Source organism: Cyprinus carpio, chromosome B8, assembly GCF_018340385.1.
Source record: "Cyprinus carpio isolate SPL01 chromosome B8, ASM1834038v1, whole genome shotgun sequence".
Lineage (NCBI taxonomy): Eukaryota > Metazoa > Chordata > Actinopteri > Cypriniformes > Cyprinidae > Cyprinus > Cyprinus carpio.
The window spans coordinates 5,279,162-5,306,856 of NC_056604.1; the positions used below are offsets into that span (position 1 = coordinate 5,279,162).

Consider the following 27,695-nt stretch of genomic DNA (forward strand, 5'->3'; position numbering starts at 1 on the left):
TAAAATATCATCCATCTAGTAACACAGACGGAAACTGAGAACAAGTCGTAATAGCCTCTGAAATCAGCTCTAATGGGGTGAATCTTGCAAAAAAAAAAATCTAGTCACATTTCACCCAGAAATAAAGAGACAAAAAAGAATGATATTTTACTTACATTTTTTTTTTTTTTGCATGGTGACAATTTTTTTTAAACATTATTTACATACCAAGCAAATTTCCCTCCTTAGTACTGTAATGTGCTTAGAAGTTTTACTTTTGACTGCATTTCTCATAATACAGTAAAATTATGCTGCATTACAGGAAAAAGTTACTATCAAATGATTTGCACCGGCAAAGAGAGTATAACAAATATTACCATGCACATATGCTTTAAAAAATACAATATATTAAATGCACTGTATTTTGGTAATATAAATAAAAATTATATAATTTTAACAAAATTCAAAAAAAAAAAATTTTTTTTTATTTTTTTAATAATTACAGGAATAAGAATTTGGAGACTAATTGCTGATGTCACAATGCAAAAAAAAAAAAAAAAGATTAATAGTCCTAAAAAAAATTGGCTACTTTATAATAAATCAAATGTATTATTGTTCTCGTAATTTCAGGGTGAAATATGACCTGGACTCTTTTTCCCCCCAGAGATTCATCCAATAATCACATTTGTGGGACTGTATAATCGCAGACATTGTGCAGATGCCCTGAATCATACACGCCAGGGGACGGTAGTGTTTTGAATCTGCGGTGTGTTACGCGACACCGACGCACTCCAAAACCTGCAGCGTATGAACAACCGGGCCGAGATGCAGAACATTATCCACCGCACTCAGCTGTTCTGCAGAGTGACAGAAACCTGAGCCCTATACACATCTCGACCGGTTCTCCGCATGCGCCCGGGCATCCCATTATTAGTTCTCAGCGCCCTGACTGAACCGACATAGAAATCAGCTCGTTTTCAACCAGAGTCACAGCCGCAAGAGCTGGACGCAGCAGTAATGGAAGAATTATCAAGAAGGCTGCGTTGAGATTATCAGAGGCTTTCCTCAATGCAACTCAAATTTTCTAAGTTGCTTTGAACACATAATTGGTCCTTGACACAGTGTAGCTGATCGAGGGTTCACTTGAACATGATGACGGAAATGGAAGCTCATAAGTCAAACCTAAAGGGATAGAGAGATGGCATGGGGGTCTTTGGTGAAACTATTTTCTAGATTATCAAACTGTATTGCATGGCAAAAAACATGTAAACAACAACTTAAACGTGAAATGCTTTCGCAAACAAAAACAAAAGTTGACATGTCGTCAGTGTTCTGATGAATACAAATAACACAGATTATGGTTGATTATGATGAACCATTGTGTTGGCATAGTACTAAATGTTCATCTTTGGATGAGAGGGCTGATGACACTAATGAAGGGGACCATTTTCTGGAAGACTAGAGTGACTTGGCTTCTGGATATTAACAGCATTCATGACACGTTCCTTCATAAACTGGCCTTCCTTTAACATTACAATTGAGAAGGTATTGCAAAGAAACCAGGCTGATTTGTTTCAGTCAGAGGATGAAGAGTCAGGCCATCCAATAACATTCGGCTTCTGATTGGTTGAGTACAGCGGCTGGATTGAGAAGGTACAGCAAAACAGGAAGAACATGTTTGTAATGTGAATGGGGCAGGGGAAGTGCATTATTCGAAACAAATCAAAATCCTCAGCCTCTCCGTGTAAACAACTACAGTGACCCCTTCTAAACACGTGACGTCTCGATGCGTCCCTTCCATCTTCCCCGTCCCGAGCCGCCCCACTCGCCCTCAGAAGAGCAGACTCTGCCGTTGAGATATGCTGTTGACTGGACAAAAAGAAGAAGAGGAAGTTTAGGCTACATAAACGGACAGCGTTCAGTGGCTTAATGGTGCATGCAGCATTGTGCATGACAAAGCCAAATGCACAATTACTTGTAAGGACTGTCAGAGGGTATGAAGGATCACAAGAGGGAGAGAGAGAGAGAAAATCAGTGCTCGCTTCATTTAGAGAACTGGGCATGAGAGTAGGCGAGATTACCAAACACACGTCAACGTGCACCCAAACACACAGCCACCCACACATGCTCAGTTTAAAGCTCTAGAGAAGACTGGGCTGTTTTCTTATTTAGTGAGGGAAGAGGGGTATTCGCACAGCAAGCTCTTCTCCTCTGATTCTGCATATTACAGCTTCTCTGCAAGAGTGATATATATACAGTCAAACTTGCTCAATGTCAAGCTCAAGAAAATAACAGCAAAATTCAATGCTAAAAACATTGCAGAGAAATCACCCATATTACTTTATTTCCCTCTCTGTCTCTGATTTACGTCTCTCTACACTTTTACTGCTAGTAAAGAGTCTGTTTTCAGTATGTCTAATGAAATCATGAATAAACTACTCATAATCAAGTCTCTTATTCATTTAACATTATATTGTTAAATGTTATTACAATTCAAAAGAAATGTTATCTATTTAAATTTATTTTAAAATGTCATTTATTCCTGTGATCAAAGCTGATTTCCAGCATCATTCCTCCAGTCCTCAGTGTCATATGTCATATGATCCTTCAGAAATCATTCTGAACTGATTTGGCGCTCAAGTAACAGTTCTTATTATTCTCATTGTTGAAAATAACTGCTTAATATTTTTGTGGAAACCGAGATACATTTTTTCGAGATTCTTTGATGAATAGAAAGTACAAGTGCAATGGAAATAGAAACCTTTTGTAACATTATAAATGACTTTACTGTGATTTTTAATCTTTTTAACTGTAATGTGTTTTTATACACAGGTGGACCAATTTCAATCGGACGGCTCCAGACTTTGACATTTCATCAGTGATTTCAACACTGAGACTTTGAGAGCATGGATTAATATTCATATTTAGCACTGACTTTAGTGCTCTGCATAAACGCTGAATAATTATAAGCTCTGGCCTGACAGCTTCATCAATTCGTGAAGTGAATACATATCAAATCTGAGTGGAAGATGATGAGTTTTTTCACAGAAGAACCTGCCTATGAACATAGATGCTTAATGAGGATGAATGTCTCATTAAATGTTTCTCAGCTGAATTATGTAACCTCAGCCCATGAATTACCAATCGTTTTAGAACACCAAAACATTATGGTTTTAGTTTATTTTACAATCAATAATAAGCAGAAAAATCCCTCATTTTGCAAATGTTTTAACCATTGACATGCACATCATGCGGATTGTGTGTGTTCTTATTTACTTCAGTGATGGAAGCTAATGTATTTCTAATTTCAAGCAATGCATGAGCCCATCACATCTTAAAGTCTACCTATGCACTCAGTTAAGAGAGAAAATGTATTTTTGAAACATCTGAGGAATGATTCAGATGTGATAACTTCCTGTAGGGTACAACTGGACAGTACGGATGAACAGGAAACTCAAGGGAAGAAATACAGTTTTGTTGTTTGTGACCTCCTGCAGTGAGCGGAGAACGACAAATATGTACCTAAGGTATGCCGGAACCTTAGACATCTTTGCAAAAGCTCTGAAGCACAGTGAAGCAGTGGTGTAAAAAAAATAAAAAATTATAATAATAATAGGCAGGGAGGGAAAAGAGACAGAGAGACCGTGGGAAAGACAAGAGCAGAAACAAAGTTAGCAGTGAATAAGCCGCATAATACATGAAGCTTAACAAGAACTTCCTCATGAGAATTTCTAATGCAACCGTGCCTTGAGTCTATATGAGAAACAAACTTAGAATCGCAGATAGAGAATAAAGAGAAAAGGATGGATGTTAAGAAGAAGGAGAAATGTATATATGTCATTGAAATCCATTTTGGGGATCTTAATACCAGGTGTAAACCAAACCAATGTGAGGCAGTCAGAGATGAAGGATACATTACATTTAGCGAGAGAGAGAGAGAGAGAGAGAGAGAGAGAGAGAGAGAGAGAGAGAGAGAGAGAGAGAGAGAAAGATAGAAATGGGGAAGAATGAAAAAAAGGAGTCTTAAAGATGAGTAAACCAGTGTCTCTGACTACAGCCCGGTGAGAAGAAACTATTAAGAGAGAAGATGAGCAATGTGAGACGAATGAGAGAGCACAGAAAATGAGCTGTGTCATGATGAGCAATAGAGTTCATCTCTCATTTGATGAACATGAATAATATTCAGGAGGAATATGACTGAGATGATGGTATGGGATCAGTGTGCTCAGCAAAGTCATATAAATTATAGACTCTACCTCAGTTGAATCATCTAATGTACACTGCATTCAAAAATATAGCAAGGACTGGCTGAAAGCATCTGTCTCTATCTTACTGGCTGGCTTTATGCAATTTCTGGGAGTCGGGCAAAAATAAGATGGATACATGTGAACACCTTCATTGCCATTCTTCAGTTGGTGTTGTTTCTTTTGTAATGAATTTACTGTTATTGTAAAATGTTGACAGCAAAAATAATGAACAAGTAGGTGTGTCCAAACATTTAACTAGTAATATCAGTCTGCCAGAAAACAAACATAAAGCTGCTAAAATCAGTGCTATGAAGAACTACTCACAAAAATAGCAATGCTAATGCCGTTTTGTTTGAGACAAAAAGTAAATATTCTTTAGCAAATATTCTTTTGTCTGATTCAGATTTATTCTTCAGAATTAGTCAAATGTCACACAAAAAACACAGTTGGTCAATTTATAGCCCTTCTCTGGACGGTTCTTGGCCAGATTGAGATAAATATCGGCAAGTTTGAGAGTAATGCCAGGTGACGTGCTGCCATATACACAGAGGTCAGAAACACATGGCACACTGATGGATGAAGCTCAAAACTATCATCATGAATCATCATCCGACATTTGCGTTTTGTGGTTTTACCTGATTCTGACAGGGAATTCGTCCTCATTCCGGGCTCCTTCTCCAGCTGAACTTCTTGAAGTGCAAATATTGATGCAGCTGGCAGGGAGAAATTGAACTGTTATGGTAACACACTGAACTAAAACTAGGTCTGATATACAATGTTAAGAGTCAGAAAAACTGTGCAAGCTTATTTCAGCACACACCGACCTGATTCAGTGCAAATACAGAATAGCTTATAGCGGCTCGGTGGAATTAAATGTCTTTCAAACTAAAGTGTGTGTATGTGTGAGACTTCTCTCTGGCACTTTAATAATTCTATCTGTCAGTGTAAGGTGTGTGTGTGTGCATTAATCTGTTATCTGGCACCATCATAAATCTCCTCAGTGGAAGGAGATGTGTGTGTGTGTGTGTGTGTGTGTGTACGTGAACTCACTGTCTGGCAGCGTGAGAATTCTCTCTCCCAGGCAGTGGAAGTACGGGTGTCTCATGGCTTCCTCTGCTGCGATCCGTTTCTTCCCCTCAAACTAAGACAAAGTTCAGTGTTAGTCAAGCACACACGCAAAACGCTCACTAAATTTCTGACTAATATACACAACTTTATTATACACTAATTTTTAAAAAGTTTAGGGTAGTAAGAAATTAAGAAAGAAAGAAAAAAAATTTGGCACGGATACAATAAATGGATTAAAAGTCTAAGTGAAAGATGTTTATAAGACACTGTCACAAATGATTCTCATTTCAACTAAATCTGTTCTTTTGAACTTTATATTCATCAAAGATTCTTTAAAAAATGCTTTTCACAAAGATATTAAGCAGCACAACTGTTTTCAACACTGATAATTAATAGAAATGTTTCAAATCAGCATATTAGAATGATTTATGAAAATTCATGTGACACTGAAGACAGAAGTAATGATGTTGAAAGTTCAGCTTTGCATCACAGGAATAAATGACATTTTAGCATATATTCAAAAGAAAAACAGTTATTTTAAATAGTCAAAAAAAAAAAGTAATATTAGCGTTTTTACTGTATTTTGATCAAATGAACACAGATTTCTCTTAAAAAAAAAACATTCCACAACCCAAAAGTTTTGAACTATAGAATATAAGGCAAGTTAGCAAAACACTGACACATTTTTAGAATTCAACATGAGATGACAATGGTAGCCTAACAATGTTAATAGCTACGTATTTGCTTGCTGAATAACACTAAAATTGACTATGAAAAGTTGTTTCAAATAACTACTACAAAGAATATATACAGAAAAAAAAAATATTAAGACGACTGAACTCTGGAAAGAGAACAGCCATATATTAAAATTGTCATTTTTTTTCCCAATGTCATTATTTAAATTCTTCCTCTTATCCCTGCCTAATGAGGATATCATACTGTAAGCAAGGCATTCATAGGCACGACTTCCTGAAAAGTGCAAACACTGTGGCTCAGACACAAGCATCCCACAGAGGGGTAAGTTTGAGGTGGAACCGTCTTCATCTTTAACATTTCTATTTAAATCAAACTGACTTAAGCTGAATAATGACACTGTTGCTTTTTCTAGAGCTGCTTAAATGAACTAACTTGAGCTGAACAATGCCACGATTGTCATTTTTACAGCTGCTTTAGAGCAGAATTTGTCTTATTTGAAGATTAAATCATGCTTCTGTTATTTTTACCGTTGAAGCTGCTTTGGAACTGTCTGTATTATATGTGCAGTCTGTATTAAGTGCTGTACGTGACTATAGTTGACTAAATAATACACAAATCACCTGCAGCAGTTTCGACAGAAGTTCAACTCCATCATTGTCCAATCTGCAAGAAAAAAAAAGAATGCAATTTCAGTAAATGACCTCCAACAGCGTTTTTTTTTTTTGTTTTTGTACAGCAGGAGCGATGATCGTTTCAGGCATCAGACCCAGAGGACAGCTGTCGTTACCGTGGAGTGTGGTTGTGGAGACAGTCGGCGCGGTAACGGGGGTAGTTATAGGAGATGAACTCCTCGTTGGAGGTTATTCCAGGCCAGGTCTCCTCTGTGGGCGTACCTATGAAAAGACGCGGGAGGGTTTATAAATATCACAGTGACACACACGGAGACAAACTGTCAGATCTACAGCCAGAAAAATCAGGAGGAGAGAGAGTGGGTGAGAGAATGGTACCGAGCAGTTTGAAGATAAAGTGCAGCTCCTCCTCCACCGTGGAGCCCGGGAACAAGGGTCGACCTGTAGACATCTCGTAGAAGATACAGCCAACACCCCTGCAATGAGAGTCATTAAAACTCAATTCAAGTTCGCCCCCACAGAAGCCATGACATAAGAAGAGTGTGCTCTGATTTTACCACAGTAGAAACAAGAGTCCAATTCTTAGCTCACTATTTGAATCGATAACACCATGGTACAAGAAATTATTTTACAGAGATGTGAGAATGCAGTCCGAACTGAATTGACAAGGTAGAATTGTTTGGTACAGAGAAAAAAAGCCTTTTTAAATCACAACATGTTCCATTTTTTACAGTTCTATTTAGCTTTCATTCATTTTTATTCCAGCAATTTTAGAACTTTAGCTTAAACTTATTTCAGTTGCTTGCCAGTTAGTTCATTGCTTTTGTTTTTTTATGGAAAATTCATTTTGCTATTGCTACCATGTACGTCATGTGTCGGATGGATGCCTTTGGCCATTGCATCATGTCTTGTTGCGTTCTTCAGAGGCTGTGTCGAGTTAAAAGAAGTTCAAAACTTTGCGTCTTTGACATCTGCTGCACTACATCTAGCTGTTTTTGAAAGCAAGAACACAAACAACAAAATCTTTAACATGGCATAAATAGCAACAAAAAAAATAAAAAAAAAAAAAAAAAAAAAAAATTAAAAAAAATAAAAAAAATTAATCAAAAATAAAAATAATAGCCAATTAGATTTTTTCAAAAAAAAAAAATCGAAAGTGATAATCCGCAGTGTTTTTAACTAAAACTACAGATGCTAAAAATCATTTTTGGTAAAAAAAAAAAATAAAAAAAAAAAAACATAAAAAATATAAGAAAAAAAAAAAAAAATTAGATGGAAACAAAAAATGTTACCTTGGCAACTAACTGAATAAGTTTTAGTAGAAGTACTAAAACTAAAACTAAATAAAGCTAAATAGAAATAAAAAAAGAAGAAATAACAAAAGCACTTAACAAAATTACAAAACAAATTATTAATAAATACTATAGTAGTATATAAAAATACTCAAATAACACTGATACCACAAATAAACCGAGTAAGATAAATCATCAGGTGGATGCTCACCACATGTCAATCTGAGTGGAATAGTCAGTGCTGCCCAATAGGATGTCAGGGGGGCGGTACCAAAGCGTCACCACCTCATTGGAGTAGGTCTTGGTGGGAATCGATTTTGCTCGTGCCAGACCTGAAGACCAAACAAAAGTAAAATTATTTAAAAGGCGTTTGACCAAGCATTACAAGATATTACACATCCACTTAAGCCCTACCAGACATTTAGTCCACTAGGTGCTTTTAGCTAAAGCAACACTGTGATTACAGAGACAATGCAAGTGGAGCAACTGAGGTTCAGGTTTTTGAGTAGGTAAGTGGGCAGCTGGTTTTCATTAACCACTAGGCTACACCACCCACACCACGAGAACACAGTAAGAGCACGGACGAGTTAGTTACAGCAGGTTTGTATGTTACAGACCAAAGTCAGCCAGCTTTAGCTCCCCGCGGTCGTTGATCAGGAGATTTTGAGGTTTGAGGTCTCGGTGAAGGACTTTACGTCTATGACAGTAGTTCAGACCTCGCAACAGCTGAAACAGGAACAGCTGAGATGGAAAAAAAAACACACACAGGTGAATAAGAAGAACACCATCTATGATTGCCATGTGGAGAAGAACGATTATGAGAAACAGAAATGAAAGACATTTGTCAAAGAGACCTTACCTTGACATTGTGCATATGAATGCAGTTTCCACAGTCATCTAGGTACTGTTTCAGGTCTTTATCCTAGGAGATAAAGGAAGTCATCAAAGTAATAGACGAATAACCAGACTTATATTATATAAAACTTATGTAACTTATATAAAACTTATATTTTCGTGGGCAGGGATTCAAAACTTTTTTTTGGTAGCCAAACCTGCTACTTAATATTTTTATTTAACATTCACATGTTCTCTAATGTTGGTTTATTGTTACATGAGATGCAGGTAAACAAAAAATATTTATTTAGATTTTTAAATGATTTATTTTAATTCTGAATTTAATGATTAGCTTTTCATTTAGTTTTGTAATTTTAAGATCCTTGATTTTGTGCCAGATAAATCTGCTCTAGAATTGAATTTTAAGCTGTTATGTAGATAGATATGCCATCCATAAATCATTTCAATTTAATTAACCACATTTGTCTGGACAAGAGGAATTTGACTGTACTCTAACTACTTCAAATTATGTGCAGCATGCAACTTGGCAAGCTACGGTTTCCAAATAGCTTCTCCAACGCTGGTGTGTGTGTGAGATCATAAGTACAGTTAAAAAGTGTACAGAGTGCAGTGAAATACTACACGTGAGTGGCTCACCAAGTACTCGAACACGAGCGTAAGAGACTTCTGAGTGTGGATGATGTCATGAAGAGTCACAATATTGGCATGTTTCAGGTCCTTCAGCAGAGACACTAGAAAGGCGCAGAAAGAGACAGATTATTCCTCAAACACATGACCTCTGCTGCTTCACACACCTTTATGAATATTCACTAAATGACAAGGACGAACAGCAAGTTAGACAAAGTTAGCCTGAAGCAAACATTACTGCAAAATAGCATTTTTTCCTACACAAATTCAACCTTAAATAGATTTTTGCTACTGTACCTTTGAGACGGATGTGTAAATGATCTTAATTACGGTTTGCAGGGTGGCTGGTTGCAAATAAGCTCTCCTTTCCATATTATAAAACCCTTTTTACCAGCTGAAATACCATGTAACAAAAGCCGTCGATAGGGAATTTTTGAGATTCTCTGGCTAATTTAGAACATCCTACATATAAAAGTACAAATGTCTGTCACTGCGCAAGCATGTGACTGCGCAAGCATCTAATTTTAGTGCTGATCCACTACGGCATGCTTGTAACTCACCTTCTCTAATGGCAGTGCACGGAGCTCCTTCCTCGTGCTCCAAACGGATCTCCTTCAGAGCCACCAGGTTATCCGTCAACTTACTGCGGCCTTTATATACTGTAGCGTAGGTGCCCTGAGAGAGAAAAAAAATCATGCACAGTAACGTGACTATGGTGCATTGAACAGAGCTATTATGATAAACTGACTGTGAAGTTACCTCTCCTAGTTTATCCAGTTTGACATACGTCTCCAACTTCCCAAATCCAATCTCAGACTGCAAACACACAAAGACAAAATCTATGTCACAACATGGTCCTAAAAAGCATCACTAAAACAACTAAATTTCAAAGGCATTCATGTGAACTCATTTCAGACGGCTGGGCTGGGCTGGTCGTAGAGGTTTATATAACACACACAGACAACATGAGCTAAAATATCCCTCCCCTAGATAAATAGGGAACAATTGAAGTGTAACAAATGAAGTGTTTAAACGCATCACAGATCAAGCGTGTGTCAACAGCACTGACTAAACATCACAGTCTGGGGTTTATATGTCATATCAAGGGCAGCTGAACTCATAGGATAGCATAATAATTATTTAAAACATGATTTGTACATTTTGTCTAGAACACTGTTCAAAACATGTCCAGATCATATCTCGCCCCAGTATGACTTATTTAGGACTCCATTCTGCATTGTGACTTTATTTACAGAAAAATTAAAATTATTTCCCTTTCAAATTCTCAGTAAAAAAAAATCCATATCAGATATCCAAAATAATCATATATGATTCAATTAGGCAAGGACTAAATGCCTAATTACCTAATCATTTTTATGCTGAATTTAATTTATTGATTTAGTTTGTATTTATGTGTGTGTATATGTGATTATATCTTTACATGCTAAATTTACATAAATAACAATGTTATCATGTAAAATAAAGTATAAATGCAAAAAACAACAACAACAACAACAACTAATAATTTTATAATAAATAATAAAACTAGGCTTCAATTTTATTTTGAAAAATAGAGTTGGTGTGTTCCTTTTTATTAATTAAATATGACCAGGCCATTTCTTTGCAAGGCTCACTCATTTTCCTGTGACACTGTGCGACACTAATATTTCAAGGTTTTAGCAGCGAGACATGCCATGAAAGTTTGTCTTGTCTGTGCGTTCACAATGATTTCAAAGAACTGATAATGTGACCCTGAACAAACAAGACAAGTCAAGGAGAAGAGAAAAGACACTCAAAGAGAGAGAGAGTGACAGAGAATGAAAGACCGAGCAAAAGAAAACAAAGACAGAAAATGGAGGGCATGAGTCTAATTAATCATATTAAGCATATTTTAAATTGGCAAGTCCAAATTAGAATTTGCTAAATAAATAACTTTATTTGATTTTACGCCAGGATTAAGGGCTATATTTATGGCAAACTCAGGACTAATCTAAAAAAAAAAAAAAAAAAAAAAAATTCATTATAATAATAACAATAATAATACAAGAAAAATAATTTCATAATATTGTTAAAATATTTTATGCAATTTTTTTTTTTCACAAACAGAAATAAAAATAGATACAAAAATAAAATAATGATATACAGCCTTTCAATTTGATATTTGATCTTCTTTTTTTTTTTAATGGCCCTTAATGTACATCCTAACTCTGAGTAAAAACGTTGCCTGTATATATAAGTTTTACAGTCAAGAACATATTTAAAAAATAAATATATAAATCACAAAGTCAATTTTCTCATTTGTGACCATGGACATAAGGGTAAATTTCTCGAAATTGAGATTTATACATCATCTGAATAAATAAGCTTTCCTTTGATGTATGGTTTGTTAGGATCGGACAATATCTGATTAAGATACAACTATTTGTATATCTGGAATCTGAGGGTGCAAAAAAATCTAAATACTGAGAAAATCACCTTTAAAGTTGTCCAAATGAAGTTCTTAGCAATGCATATTACTAATCAAAAATTAGGTTTTGATATATTTATGGTAGGAAATTTACAAAATATCTTCATGGAACATGAATCTTAATAAAAATATAACCCATCAACTTAATACTGCTAAAAATAAAAAAATACCACCCATACAATATTTTTTTTTTATTTTTTCTATTGCTAAAAATAAAAAAAAAACAAAAATATACCCCATAAACATAAAAAATCCTACTTGGTCCAGGGTCACATTTAAATAAATATCAACAATTCTACATCTTGTATATACAGTCTGGTAATTTCTATTTCTATCTTTTATTTATAACTGGATTCACTTTGTATGATTAGTTATGGAAACATTCTATCATTAAATGATGTTATGAAATTTTTTAGACTAGTATGACAAAGGCCACACCGAAAAGGTGAACCACCTCACAAATTGGATTTGAGCAGAAAATCGGGCACAAGCAGAGGCTGGAAAAAGGAAAGAGGTTTACAGAAAGAAAACCAACGGAGAGGCATTACCAGTGACACCCTGCGTAATCTCCGGCTGAGCGGTTTCTCAAACAGCGGGCTGTTGAGGCTGAATTTCTCCAGGTAGCCATCAGGAAGCCTGATATCGGCAGGCAGAGACAGACGTTTGTTTATGTCCTGAGAGGGAAAGAGGAGGAGGGGGGAACCATTATTAGTTAAGGCCTAAAGGTTTCGTTACACTCCATAACAGTAATAACCCATCTGGCCCGCAGGCTAGTCATCTAACTGATGGGTACTATGCCGTGGAGCATTTTCAGTACCCACAATGCACCATTAGTCACACACAACTGATGTACCTTCAATAGCAACAAACTAGCTAATGGTTATTACGTGGTACATGGTTTAATTCAAGCAAACAAAACAAGAACAAAGCTAAGCCATGTTTTTATTACCAAACACATCATGTATTATTCAGTGTCCCACTCTAAAAATACTGACAAAAAAAAAAGTAAAGCATGGTCAAAACGTGAACATACCTCTGTGGAAATTTTGCGACCGGGGTTGTTTCTCAGACGAACTCGGACGGGGCTGTGCACCTCCTCAGAGGATGTGGCCGAAGCCTGATCGCTTTCTCCATCTGAACCCATTTTTACATCCTCATGGACGATTTCTGCATTTACAGACACAACCACACGCATAAAAACATTGGCATGCTATGCCGACGTCACGATTCAGATGATACTGGTCAAATGTATTGAATAAATCAAATTTGTTGTTTCTAAACGACTTTCCGCCACTTCATTGTTCTATTTAAAAACCAAAGTAATGCTGATGTATCATCTGTGAGCCTGCAACACTCTCCAAATGCATCTCTTGCACATTTATCTGTCTGTCTCTGATGCATTTATATGACTTGGGTTCATACCACACTACAGCTGATGAACTACTTAGCTGCTCTGAAAGGAGATCCGTCTCGTACCCACACAAAAGGAAAAAAGTCATTATCTTCCACTCGCATTTATTCGCTCACTGTCCCATCCCCCCCATTAAACCATAACACAACCTCCCACCCCCTCTCACTCCCCACACACACACACACACACTCACTCAGCCTGTCTATCCATGTATAATGTGCAGTGCAGTGGTTCTCAACTGATTTTGCTTCAGGATGCAGATTTTACATTAGACATCAAGAAGCGACCCAGACAAACCAGAATCATTAGTAGCACAAAATTAAACTAAAACGTCCTAAAAAAAAATCAAATACTGAAATGCAAATTGAATAACAACGTTTCACATTTCTCTTGAATGTTCAATAGTTTTATACTCTTGGCAGCCAAAAATTGATGCGGTTTACCATTTATTTCTATTCTATTTTGCTTTATATTTTTGCTTAACATTTCTTAGTATTAATGTCATTGCTTGTTTACATTTGTATATTGCATTTGTTTGAATGGTGCTATAGAGATTCATTTTGATTGAGTGATTGATATAAAGCAACTTCTGCATGTTGATGTCTAATTTGTTATCTTCTACCAAGTGACATTGGTAAAAATACGAAAATACTGTATTGTCTGATTGGTTGCATGGGCTTTAACAACAAAAGATAGGGGAAATGTGTCTTTCTCCTTCTCTTGATAAGCAGCTATTTTTGCTCTCCTACTTATGCCAAATTATATGGTTAGCTGCATTTTATCATTTGCATTTAAAACAATTTTTCCCTGGGTTGCAATCCACAAATTGAGAACCACTGTAATAGTGTATGCGTCTATGCTGCATTTCACAAGAGTCCAGTTGTTCAGCATGGTTGGGAATCGGAATCTTTGGGAAAGAACTGGTTTCTTTTTCTTAATAAACTATAATAAAATAATTTTATGACGTTCGTTCCAATAAGAGTCTTGAAACTTCTGCATTCTTACATCGATGTGGACGGAAGTCCTATAAAAAAAATAAGAAACATAAGCAAATTTTTTGGTAATTCAAGATTTAATTTGAGCAAGCAGTCCATTGCGTTTTACAATTAAAATGTCACCTTTAAATGCACCTGTAAATGCACCTTTTCGGGATACATAGGCTGTTTTGCAGGTGTTAATTGTATGAGATAATTTCAGCAGTACATTTATAACAGATCAAAAGCAATTGCACAATCAGAAAAAAGTATACAGTTCTGGAACAATGTTATTGTATCTTTGCTGTCTTTATCCCTCCTAAACCCTATGACTATGGTTTTAAAGTGATAGTTCACCCAAAAATTTAAATTCTGTCATCATTTACTCACCTTCAAGTTATTCCAAACCTGTATGAATTTCTTTCTTCTGCTGAACACAAAAGATGAAATTTTGAAGAGGTAGGTAGGTAGGTAACCAAACAGATTTTTTTGTCCAATTAATGAAGTCAATTGATAGTTTTCCCGTGACATCACACACTCATAAGAACGCCCACCTGGAGGGCAAAACGAAGCTTTGCTCCACTGACTGCCAGTTATTTTTACGCAGTTTGCATTAAGTAGTAATGTAGTAAAATGCAGATATTAAAAGGCGAAACTTAGTAAACACCTTACTGATTATGTATATTTTGTACAGGCAAGCACATGAAGCCAGAATATAAACGCAATGTGCAAAGTTTCACATTAAATGGTTTTCCAAAGAAAACTATAAGAAGGAAAACACTGAACCATTAAGTGGAATGTGTTCATATTCCGGCCTCATCTGCTTGCCTATGTAAACTATGCATCCTTAATATAGAGAATATTACTGTTTTAAATATATTAAGGCACTTTAAGTGTTTTACAACATTTTGTCAAGTCAAAGCGTAAATACACGTAGAAAACGTATCCTTATGGCGCGGCTGACACAGAAGAGCGTATTCTCCAAAACACCGCTACGGTGATGCGGAGAGACACAGAGGAGACAAATTGTTGAATAAAGTTGTTATTTTTGACAAAAATAAAAACAAAAACTATTCACAACGCTACATAACAACAACTTATAACAAATGAACTAATATGAAAAACTCTCACAACTATTTTCATAATTTTCTGGACCTTGACAGTGTAATTTACTTGGCAGTCTATGGGACAGTCACAAGCCTCCCGGTTTTCATCCAAAATATCTTAAATTCTGTTCCGGAGATGAATTAAGATTTTACGTGTTTGGAACGACATGGGGGTAAGTGATTAATGACAAAATTTTAATTTTGGGGTGGAGTATCCCTTTAAAGGGAAAAATGAAAATTCTGTCATCATTTACTCACCTTCATGTCGTTCCAAACCTGTATGAGTTGCTTTCTTACGTTGAACATAAAATAAGTTATTTTGAAGATTGCTGGTAATCAAACAGTTGGTGGTTCCCATTGACTTAATATTTCTTTTCCTACTATGCAAGTCAATGGGAACCACCAACTGTTTGATTACCAGCAATCTTCAAAATATCTTCTTTTATGTTCAACATAAGAAAGCAACTCATACAAGTTTGGAACGGCATGAAGGTGAGTAAATGATAACAGAATTTTCATTTTTGGGAGAACTATCCTTTTAAGACAAATAAAGACAGAGAAGTTGCTTTGTCATTACTGTTCTGCTAAAATAATCTCATTGTTTGACGACAGGCCAAGTGGAAGTGAGAATGCAATAACAATCATTAACTGAAGCGATAAGGAACACGAAATCGGAAACGAAGCTGTTAAGTTTCCTTGCGATTCCCATCCCTACTGTGCAACCTCACACACATCACACTCTCGTCCTCTGTGTGCATGCGTGTACGTGCGTGTGAATGTACCGAGGCGCGTGGTGTGGTTGAGATAGGAGCTGAGACTGCGGCCCAGGCTGCGTGGTCTGCGCAGGGCGCTGCTGTAGGACTGCAGGAGGGAGTGCATGCTGAAGGAACCCCCCGAACCTCTCACTGAACCCCGCAGACCACCACTGCCGCCAACTGGCATGGCCTCTGGGAGGGAGGAGAGGGGAGGAGGACGACACACAGAGGAAATGAGGACGAGGGCAGAGAAGGAGCCGGGAAGGAGAATGTAAATGTCGCGGGACACATAATGGAATTGAGCGTTATGGACAGGAAAAAGACAATGGAGCAGAAGTGAAAGGAAAAGGGGTGAATAAAGAAGATTAGTGTATTATGGAGATAAAAGAAAAGAAGAAGTGGTTGGGAATGAGTGATATGGTTTGAATGAAATGGTAATGTTGGGTAGCAAGTGTTTGTGATTAACAGAGGAGGAGGAAAAGGGAGAAAAACAAGGATTGGGGGAAAGGTCACAGGACAAAAAAAAAAAAAAAAAAAAAAAGAGGAAATATTAAATTAAAAACAGAAAGAGTCAAATTTTAGAGCATGCAATAATTTTTCCAAAACTGTTATTTAAAAAAGAAGATCAATTTACAAGGAACATCTTCAGTGTTAGTAAATGACGTACAAGGGTCACAATTATTAAGCAACAACACTGATAAATTCATTTTCTCGCTGCCGGTAATTGTTTCTAATGATGCTCTGCACTGTGGCGGCGATTAAAACGACACACAAGGGCATCGATTCATCAGCATATGAAAGCCAAATGCCTTTCAAATTTGTGCAGGGTTTGGAGAAATGCCAAAACACACTACAAAAGAATGAGATGGATTTGCGGGGTCAATATGATGATGTATCTGCATATGGTAATTAGAATACATAGCATGTACATATATATTATCGACTTGGGTGAAATGGTTATGGAGATATATGTCAAACTGAAGCTGTTTCGTTGAAACTGTCGGATCTGAGATGAGCAGGATCTGTCAGTGCAGTTAGCTCGAGATGGGAAGCCATGCTAGAAGACACATGCTGATTGGTCAGAGGGGGTAACAGCAGGCAGGAGACACTAGCTTAGCTCAACGCACGCAGAGCCATAGCCAGCCCTTGGGTATAACGGATAGATTGGCTTTAAAACTCATTTCGATGTTTTAATGCAATGCTTTAATGCTGCATACCCGTATCACACTGACAGGCAACACGGAGGGAGGCAGAGGTGAATGTATATGCATTCAATGACGAATGGCTGAAAGACTTTCTTGAAACCACATGGATTAAAGCACAGCCTTGAGCTTTGTACTTGTTTCTAGAGCGTATCAGGACTTTTAAAGTAAACATTGACCACATTTACTTGCTTTTTAAATGTCTTGTATGCTGTTCAGTGCAAGCTACTCATAGATACAAATTCATTTTCAGAATTCTTTGAAATATAGCACATTCTCCATCTACATCGACTTTTATTTTCTGAAGACATAATAATAACCTAATCAAATCAAATTCTGAAGGACAAAATTATGTTTTTTTGCCCTACATAATTTCTTGCTAAATTTAAAATAAATCTAATTATGTTGGTTAAACACATAGCAAATGCAGTTGCCAGTTGGCATTAACGCTTCCTTAAAGGGACAGTACACCCAAAAATTAATTATGCCACTATTTACTAACCATATTGTTGCTCCAAATATTTATGGAGAACTTCCACTAAAAACTCAAAATTTCTCAAAATATCTTTCCTTGTGTTCCACAGCAGACCAAAAGGCATACAACATGAGAAAATTATGACAGAACAAAAAATCAAAGAAGAAAAACACCTAAAATAGCGATTTTATGCCTGCAATCAGTTACTGAACTCAGTTTTTCTAAACAAAACACTAATTCTTATAACTTTTTTTTTTCTCAGAATTACCTTAAACAATATTTATAACAAAACTCCTTTGAAATATGGTTATATTAACATCAATTGGTCATACGTTTTCTGTTGCATGCTGTCAGCAAAGAACACACAATAGAAAATGCACTTTTTTGTCTGTCTTATCGCAATTCAGAAGGCAAGCTCACATCTCAGGTAAAATGTAATTTCTTTTGCCATGGCGCCATAGATTCAAATACAGCACCTCCACAGAACAGTGACAGGAAACACTGCTGTAAAGTAAATTCACTGTATTAAAGTTCATAGCTACTCTGTTCCAAATTTACAGCAGCTGAAGTAAATGCCACAGATCTCACATTAACCAATAAACATAAAAAGGAAATGAGCTATTTTTTTTTTTTTTTTTTGAGAATTACGGCACTTAAAGTGGTCTGTTGACAGACTAAATGCTCTTTTTGAAAATGCTCTTTTTGCTGCATTTGCAACAATTCTGGCAACTTTCTGGCTGCCATTATATAAAATCCCTGGAACAGATTGTACAGATGGCGCTGAATTTGAGCTGTTTTTATCCCCTCCGGTAAGAATGCTCTCTCTCACACACACACACAATCACATACACTCTGGTTATGAGCATCTGAAATATTATTACATGCCACAGAGTTTTCATGCACGTCCCAATATCGGGAAGGAATGACTGGGACGACCTAGAAATGAAACAATTATGTTGTAATGTTTTGTTAGATATGCTTAATCACACTAACTTTGATTAGTCATCATTAAACGGATAAGTCGGCCAAATTTGTACAACTTCTGCATCAACTGTGTTTGTGGAATATGGTGGAATGGAGTTAAACATGATCAATTGTGTTAAATGTAGCATTATATCCTAATTTTTTATTAAACAAACAAGCAAGAAAAGAATGTTATGCATGACAAGCATTTGAGTTCTGCGGAAGCACATCAAAAGTACATTCATTCAATCACACACACACCCTTTCCAAACTCAGTCAGTTTCTTTCTTCTGTTGAGCACAAAAATAGATATTTTGAAGAATGTTGGCAACCAAACAGTTGACGGTAGCCATTGACTTCCATAGTTAGGAAAAAAATACTACGGAAGTGAATGGCTACCGTCAACTTTCTGGTTGAAACATATTTCAAAATATCTTTCTCTCTCTCTCTCTCGTTAACAGAAGACAGACAATAAAACAGGTTTGGAACAGATGGAGAGTAATGAAATGACAGAATTTAAATTTTGCCTGAACTATGAACTAAAAAGAAATTAAGACAGCCATTAACATTATTAGCATTGTAATTTTACAGTTGTAAAATAAAATGATTATTAAACCATTTTCATAAAAATTATATTTTTTATTTTACAGCGAAATATTATAATATATTTTTATGTTATTATTTAGTATCTTTATTTAATAATAATGGCATTAATAATAATAATTATTATTTATTTTTAGGAACTTTTATTATTAATAAGAATTATTATTATTATCTTATTATTTATATTATTAATATAAATTTTTCATTTATTATTTATTATTTTCATTTGAATTTATTAAACATTTTCAAACCTGTAATTTTTAAATCAAATTTTAAATTGCAATTATATTAGATTTTTCCCAAATCGTGCAGCCCTAATGGGCACTCTTCTATGCTTCACCGGTCAAATACAGTCACATCCATGCTCAGTAAACCGGTGTACGCCGAGTTCTGCACTAGAAATCAAGTGTGGCTTTTGCGTTGTATTGCAATAAAGTGAATGTTACCGTACCGGAATCGCTGTGTGCTCCTGTGTCCTGAGAGCTGATGGTCTCGCTCAAGGTCTTGTCCCCGCTGTTACCCCCTCGCAGCGTCAGGGACAGCTGCCGTTTGATCTTCCTCATGCGGTCCATCAGTGGGGGTATGGGGGGACGAGGTGAGGGGGGTGGAGGGGCTGCCACTGTTCAACCGCCCTGTTGCAGACACAAATCCACAAGCAGAACATTACACGCTACTTCCTGATTCATTTGATATCCTCTGTGATTACTGGACACAGCAAAGTCATGCATTTTCAAGGATGCTGTCCTCTTAAGACCGTAATGGAATGTGTTAACATATTCTGGGATAAATATTAGCTTTAAATTATGTGTCAAGACAAACATGGAGGAGAGAGGTGATTCAGAGGACAAATTTGTTTATTTCATAAGCCCTGAACGTTATTTGAGCGGATGGCGCTCTACGGAGTGGACATCAAAGTGAGAGACAGTAACTGGAAGAGGTTCATGGTGAGAGATCACCCCTACAATAAACAAATCACACAGCCAACTGTAATTGCACACATAAGTAATGACTAGCAACAGTGTTTTCACACTCATCATTCTAAGTGTGACTGTTTTCATTTATAAATCAAACGCATAAAGGATTGCAGACGCTGCGGATTCGAGTGTATTTAGGCTGGAAATGCAAGGAATCCAACTGGGAGGCTCTCAGAGAAAACAGAGTAATAATTGCACCAACAGATTCATTAAATGAGAGTATGTGCAGAGAGAAAGCACTAAACACATTAATGATCACAGAACAGACTTGAGCATGAACATTTATCTCGCTTCAGTGAAATTCAGTTAAAACATTGAGAGATTATGGGTTTGTTGAGAATAGTGTATAACTCATATTTTTTTGCAGTATGCACAAAACATTTAGATGATATACTAGATGTGTGAGATACCACAATGCACTGACCTCCACCTGACCTTCCATTTGCAGTATGACAATAGAATTGGACACGATATAAACCATTATTTATTTATTCTGTAATTATATAATATTAATATAATGCAATTTTGGCTGTTCCTAAAGAATATTTATATTTCAATAAATAATTAGTTGTACATATACACACACACACACACACACACACACACACACACATATACATATATATATATATATATATATATATATATATATATATATATATATATATACACACACACATACATATACAGGTCCTTCTCAAAAAATTAGCATATTGTGATAAAAGTTCATTATTTTCCATAATGTAATGATAAAAATTAAACTTTCATATATTTTAGATTCATTGCACACCAACTGAAATATTTCAGGTCTTTTATTGTTTTAATACTGATGATTTTGGCATACAGCTCATGAAAACCCAAAATTCCTATCTCAAAAAATTAGCATATTTCATCCGACCAATAAAAGAAAAGTTTTTAATACAAAAAAAGTCAACCTTCAAATAATTATGTTCAGTTATGCACTCAATACTTGGTCGGGAATCCTTTTGCAGAAATGACTGCTTCAATGCAGCGTGGCATGGAGGCAATCAGCCTGTGGCACTGCTGAGGTGTTATGGAGGCCAAGGATGCTTCGATAGCGGCCTTAAGCTCATCCAGAGTGTTGGGTCTTGCGTCTCTCAACTTTCTCTTCACAATATCCCACAGATTCTCTATGGGGTTCAGGTCAGGAGAGTTGGCAGGCCAATTGAGCACAGTAATACCATGGTCAGTAAACCATTTACCAGTGGTTTTGGCACTGTGAGCAGGTGCCAGGTCGTGCTGAAAAACGAAATCTTCATCTCCATAAAGCTTTTCAGCAGATGGAAGCATGAAGTGCTCCAAAATCTCCTGATAGCTAGCTGCATTGACCCTGCCCTTGATAAAACACAGTGGACCAACACCAGCAGCTGACATGGCACCCCAGACCATCACTGACTGTGGGTACTTGACACTGGACTTCAGGCATTTTGGCATTTCCTTCTCCCCAGTCTTCCTCCAGACTCTGGCACCTTGATTTCCGAATGACATGCAAAATTTGCTTTCATCCGAAAAAAGTACTTTGGGACCACTGAGCAACAGTCCAGTGCTGCTTCTCTGTAGCCCAGGTCAGGCGCTTCTGCCGCTGTTTCTGGTTCAAAAGCACACGCCTGTGCACGGTGGCTCTGGATGTTTCTACTCCAGACTCAGTCCACTGCTTCCGCAGGTCCCCCAAGGTCTGGAATCGGTCCTTCTCCACAATCTTCCTCAGGGTCCGGTCACCTCTTCTCATTGTGCAGCGTTTTTTGCCACACTTTTTCCTTCCCACAGACTTCCCACTGTGGTGCCTTGATACAGCACTCTGGGAACAGCCTATTCGTTTAGAATTTTTTTTCTGTCTTACACTCTCGCTTGAGGGTGTCAATGATGGCCTTCTGGACAGCAGTCAGGTCGGCAGTCTTACCCAGGATTGCGGTTTTGAGTAATGAACCAGGCTGGGAGTTTTTAAAAGCCTCAGGAATCTTTTGCAGGTGTTTAGAGTTAATTAGTTGATTCAGATGATTAGGTTAATAGCTCGTTTAGAGAACCTTTTCATGATATGCTAATTTTTTGAGATAGGAATTTTGGGTATTCATGAGCTGTATGCAAAAATCATCAGTGTTAAAACAATAAAAGACCTGAAATATTTCAGTTGGTGTGCAATGAATCTAAAATATATGAAAGTTTAATTTTTATCATTACATTATGGAAAATAATGAACTTTTATCACAATATGCTAACTTTTTGAGAAGGACCTGTATATATATTTAAATTTTATATTATATTTTAATAGTATTATTATTATTTTTTTTTTAAACTGAAAATAATACATACAATACAAAAAAAAAAAAAAAGTATAAATACTGAGGTACTATTCCATTCAACACACAGCCTAAAAGAGAGAAAAAAAAAAAAGTTATCCTCAGTGCTTGTAGGGAACACAGGGTCTTCTCTTAAGGAACAGCCAAAATGCCAGAAGGTTTTGCCTTTTCTTTGGACTAATCCCATGCTTTGGCAAAAAGATGAGCAACAATCTTGACCGCAAATCCAAGCTTTGGGTCCTTGGACTTAATGTGACCCACTAACAAGTTGCCTGAGGATGGGATTCTACTCAGGCACAAGATTTCAAACACTTGCTTCCTGTGCAGATAGATATCGTGGTCCATGCTAAGAGAGATTTAACATGTCAAACAAGTAACAGACCACGTTCTTTCAAAATACTGCTTATAAAAGTTGTCTGCACCACTCAAAAGTAGTGCACTAAGTCTTAATTTGTCAAAGAGCATTTTAAAACACAAAAATACAAAGCAGTATTTCAAGGTAATAAATCAATGTAAAAATCCAATATTGAGGGGTTTAAAGGCACATTAAGCAGAATGCATAAGCTTTGGAATCACACAACAAGTGATGATAAAGGAAAACCTTTACTAAATTTTTTATTGTACAGACACCCAAAAGCAAGGGTTTTAAAGAACTCCAAGGCAAACCGTTGGAAGGTTAACTCTAAAAATACTATAAATAGCTGAAATACTTGAAATAGCGAGAGTGGTGTTTCCTTTCCCCCCTGAGGGGGAAGCACGGAAACACACTCCTGAAACCCAAGATGACGAAAAATTACGAATGTTGAAAAGAAGAGCGAATGTTGACAGATCCAATGTCAATCAAGGCAAGGCATTTAAAGCTTCTTTTATTTATCTTACCCATAAATTCAAGATGAAATAAGCAGCCTCAACTCAGATCTCCTGAATCAGACAGTCAACAGGAAATCCACAAACCTTTGCTCTAGTTTACAGTAAACCAATGTGACAAACAGCTCAGAGGAGGAATTCTTGACTGTTAAAGGACATTTTGCATAATATTCAACATGTTTGGCATTTTATAAAAATCAGTCGTGTGGTTGAATGGCTGACAAAGCCTGGAAATCTGCTGCTCTGAGCCTAAATGAATTGAGTCATTCCTTAATCAGTTCAGTAATCAAAGACAAACAAGACACGGTTATATATACATGAGCTTAACCGGTTTACCCTCCACCATTTTCACTCCACACTGGCTTCATTCATGACCTGCTGAGTGATTGCAGACCCAGACGAAAGCAGCAGTGGTCTACACTGGGTTAAGGGCCGTTTTCAGCTCTCGGCATCGTCTTAGTGCTACTTAATCAGGGTTGATGACTCTTTAAGACTCTTTCTATCTCTTTTCATTACTGCCCGCAGCAGTCGACCATCAAAACAGCATGCAGGACAGCATTCTGTGGGCCACTGCTAGCTAACAGAGGACTAATCACATCTCAACTCTCCTGCAAACAGACTGGCAGTGCTCGGTTTCTTTAACTGACCCGCATCGATATGGTGCAGTCTTCGCCCATGTGGATGAGTTTACAAACCTACCCAGCCAAGTAGCAAAAAACAGCCTGTTTTCTGTAAAACATCTTTAATTTGATCATATGCAAGAGAGTTAAACAAAGCACCGGCCCATGTTGGCCACAGGCCCCCAACATCCCTCTCCAACCAGACTGACATGCATCCAAACACAAGGTGACACCCCGATGGGGGTGACCTTCACAGAGACTGATTCTGGAACACCAGGTCCAGACAGCACTACATCAACCAGCCTCTGAGCGCAAACGTGTTTGAGTTGCTGTCATTTCTGTGCGGTGGCGGCGGAAAAGTGGAAGAAGGTGTCCGTACAGCGCAGCACTTCATCAATATTATTATGCTGGTGACACATGCCAGAACTAGAAAAATCAGCCAGCTCATGTAGGTTGCTTTCTAATTAGACGCTGTTATTCATTGAGACATTATGGGCTCTACGATTTTCAAATACAGCAATAACGAAGACGATTACAACAGTCAAAAGGAAACCAAGAATGCAGCCTTTGTCAATTATGCCTCAAAGCTATGGAACATACAATCAATAGATATTAAAGAAGATGCTATATTTTAAAAAGAAAGCTAAAAACTTATGTTTTTTATTTTAGCTTTTAACTAACCAATTATTTTTCTAGTGAATTATATATATTGTTATTAGTGCTGTCAAACAATTAATTGCATTCAAAATAAAAGTTTTTGTTTACATAATATATGTGTGTGCTGTGTATATTTATTATGTATATATAAAAACAAACACATGCATGTATATATTTAAGAAAAATGTTATGTTTATATATTTATATATAATATAAAATATAAGTATACAAATATTTAAATATATATGCATGTAAATATTTCCAAAATATATGCTGTATGTGAGTGTATGTATATATACATAATAAATATACACAGTACACACACATATATTATACAAACAAAAACTTTTATTTTGGATGCGAATCATGCGATTAATCATTTGACAGCACTAATTGTTATCTTTTATTATTATTTTTTTTAATTTCCATTTTTGTTATACATTATGTACATTCATTATATTTTTATTTTCATTAAAAAGTGAGTTAAGGCAGTTGCTTAAATATTTTTAAAAGAAAACTAAAAACAAATTCATTTTTATTTTAGCATTTAATTAGCAAATTATTTTTCTTTTAAATTCTATGACAGGTTTTACTTTTTCATTTTTGTCTATGCATTTTATGTATATTCATTTTATCTTTACTATCATTAAATAAAATAATACTTTATTGTCATTAAATAGTTATATTTACTAAATATGTTAGATTAACTATGGTATTTTATTATCTTTCTCCATGTAGAAATCCTCCACTTAAAAACTAAATTTAGAGATGTGCCAGAAATATTTTGGAAAATTAGGAGCAGGTAAATGGGATGGAGGTATTTTAGTGATATATTTTTAAACAAAACAGTCTACAACATCAAAAACAAGATCATGTAGCCAAAATAAGCCAATGCTTGATAAGTATAGGTTTTTCAATGACTGATGAGAATACTGACCAGAAGAGCAGGTCAAGATAACGTTGATTACATAATGCAATTCAATGAAATAAAATCCACAGAAATGCAAAATGTGAAAAAGCTGTTGGTGAATTTGTGGCAAAGAGGTACCCATTTTGTTTATCGATCATGCATCCACAGATTTCAGTTCATCTTTTTTCCATCTATCACTAAAAATACCCTTAAAAAATGACTACAGACCAATTCTGCAAGCAATGCACATTCCTCTGGAATTATTCCAGTCCTGCTTCGAAGCCAATTACTTCCAAAACCGAAGTCAAAGGTCAAGTGCTTTCCCTAATTCTCTTAAATCGATCAATGGAAATCACCACTTAAATTTAGGTTGACGAATCCCAGTTAACTAAAGCATGGAATTTATGCATGCTACAACAGTGTAAGACTATTTAGGTGAGGAAAGCAAAGTTAAAGACTCCTAAACCATCTGTCACAACCTAATGATGATATTCCACAAACCAACCCCCTCAACATGCACCCACGCCTCCAACATGCCATTCTGAATCAGACCGGCAACTGTCAAGCACACGCCTCCATCTGACCAGAACTGAGACTTCTCGTTACTGCATCTCATGCAAGTTTTTTATCGAGTAGGACTGGATTCCTCCTTCCCCATTCCATCAGTTTAACTTGCACCCAAAGTGGTTTCACCTGCTGGGAAATCAATGTGAGCTGGAAGGATCATTATGGCCTTTTCATGCCAGTAATGGATTCAAGTACAGCTTTGCCGCCAAGATAGCATGAATTCGACACTACATATTTACAACTATGACGTAGACTTACATAACACCCCCAACATGTTTTGAATGAGTGACGTTACGCTGTCATCACAAGATGCCAATGCCAACGTAAAATACGTCATGGACAATGTTTCCTCTCTTTAAAAGGCATTACCATTTATACTATTTTTAATGGTATATATTATTAATATATTAAAATTGCTCAAAATGAACATACACCTTCATTAAACCCATACTGTATAAGCCCGAGGTAATTCAGAAAGTACAACATGACTGAATAAAACACAAGACAGTATAAGACAATTAACTCAGGCAAGCCATAAATAAGTAAAAAATAATTAAATTAAACCTTGATTGCCGCCAGACTGCTGACTAATCCACACATAAACAGGTTAGCTAGCCAGGTTAGCTAGTTAGCTGGCTTTAAAGAGCAGCATTAAACGGCCATTGTACAGGAATGCGAGAGTGATTCCTTTTTATTTTTTATGTTCCTTCGTTTTACTCTTTCTGTTGTTCATTCGCATATATCATTAAACAATCTTTCGGTTTCCATTCAGCAGACCTACCGCCCCAAACAGGGGTTCACACACAGACTGTCCGGCGCGAATTAACTCACGCAAAAACGGCCTAAATCTACTTTTTCTGTCCCGTTTGATGTTTTCCCCACTTTGCGATGAGATATAAGCGTGGGACAGGACAATATCCGGGATGGCTTTCTTACCCGTGGAGTTGAGATCCGTGTGTGCTTGTGTAAATGAGTGTGTGTTGCTCGTGTAATCTTAACAGCAGTAATAATATCCCAAAGCGGCCGCGCTCTCCCAATAGTCCTCGGCCATGATCCTCTACTCCTGCTGCTGCTGTTTGTCCGATCTCCAGTGCTGCTGGAGCGACTCCTCTAGACCCCGCATGTCTCACCGCTGCTCCTTCTCTCCTGAAATTGCTAAAACGTTACAGCAGCTGTTCCTTTCCTGGCCAAATCCGGACTGGAGTGGATCATGGAAGCGACAGAGCAGCTGCGAATAGATTCAGGAGTCACTCATTGGATAGGTTGGGGAACATGCCATTATGCCATTGAGCTAATTCTTGTGTAGTTAAAACGTTTTTATAATATATCTATGTTTTATTATTATATAACCCCGATTAGGTTGATTCTGTACATTATGCGTCCCTGCAGTCGTGAAATTTGGATACGAAGTGAAAACGTCCACCCCTAATAAA

The 27,695-nt window shown here is 36.6% G+C and overlaps 1 protein-coding gene across 2 annotated transcripts; it reads right to left on the minus strand.

The window, feature by feature from the left end:
• Positions 1-474: 474 nt before the first annotated feature.
• Positions 475-27,619, minus strand: LOC109061486 (cyclin-dependent kinase 16-like). Of its 2 annotated transcripts, XM_042729348.1 has the most exons (17): positions 27,199-27,619; positions 19,801-19,981; positions 16,134-16,298; positions 12,894-13,027; positions 12,409-12,534; positions 10,153-10,209; positions 9,954-10,068; positions 9,403-9,497; positions 8,771-8,833; positions 8,529-8,652; positions 8,123-8,243; positions 6,998-7,095; positions 6,778-6,883; positions 6,611-6,653; positions 5,277-5,367; positions 4,862-4,939; positions 475-1,848 (listed from the first exon to the last, which is right to left on the minus strand). In XM_042729348.1, exons 2-17 carry the CDS (start codon positions 19,919-19,921, stop codon positions 1,811-1,813), a joined length of 1,575 nt encoding a protein of 524 aa, XP_042585282.1. In that variant the 5' UTR covers positions 19,922-19,981; positions 27,199-27,619; the 3' UTR covers positions 475-1,810. The 2 variants fall into 2 exon arrangements, with proteins under 2 accessions (XP_042585282.1, XP_042585283.1); XM_042729349.1 differs by lacking the exon at positions 16,134-16,298.
• Positions 27,620-27,695: the final 76 nt, after the last annotated feature.

Bases quoted from the DNA above. Each gene is read 5' to 3' on its own strand.
- LOC109061486 (XM_042729348.1), bottom strand. From the start codon at position 19,921: ATGGACCGCATGAGGAAGATCAAACGGCAGCTGTCCCTGACGCTGCGA. The intron at 12,535-12,893 runs GTATGTTCACGT...TTTCCCTCTCAG, and splicing joins GTCGCAAAATTTCCACAGAG to GACATAAACAAACGTCTGTC. The intron at 10,210-12,408 runs GTAATGCCTCTC...GTGTGTTTGCAG, and splicing joins GATTACGCAGGGTGTCACTG to TCTGAGATTGGATTTGGGAA.